The sequence below is a fragment of the Penaeus monodon genome, chromosome 21 (assembly GCF_015228065.2).
Source record: "Penaeus monodon isolate SGIC_2016 chromosome 21, NSTDA_Pmon_1, whole genome shotgun sequence".
Taxonomy (NCBI): Eukaryota; Metazoa; Arthropoda; class Malacostraca; order Decapoda; family Penaeidae; genus Penaeus; species Penaeus monodon.
In genome coordinates, this window is record NC_051406.1 from 12,677,740 (window position 1) to 12,677,939 (window position 200).

General features: G+C 40.5%; 1 protein-coding gene across 1 annotated transcript in view; it reads right to left on the bottom strand.

Annotated features, from left to right (window-relative positions):
- The window catches only part of LOC119586240 (N-alpha-acetyltransferase 25, NatB auxiliary subunit-like), a 20,710-nt gene that overhangs the window by 5,585 nt on the left and 14,925 nt on the right, over positions 1–200 (bottom strand). The window contains exon 11 of the mRNA XM_037934942.1: positions 54–197. Within this exon, the coding sequence (XP_037790870.1) occupies positions 54–197 (144 nt within the window). The remainder of the gene's footprint in view (positions 1–53; positions 198–200) is intronic.

A 200-nucleotide genomic window follows, 5' to 3' on the forward strand; every position in this document is an offset into this window, starting at 1 on the left:
CACATAATAGACTAACCAGGTAAAGACATTTACAACAATGACTTTCTACTCACATCAACTGTTATATCCAGTAGCATTTGTTCAGCTGCCACTGAAGCAAAATGGAGGGAATTGTTGAGTCTCTCTCGGAAGTCAACAAATTCGGGAATTCTTGTCAATGAGCCGTACTTGTAGGAGGATATAAGAGGGTCTGATGTCTG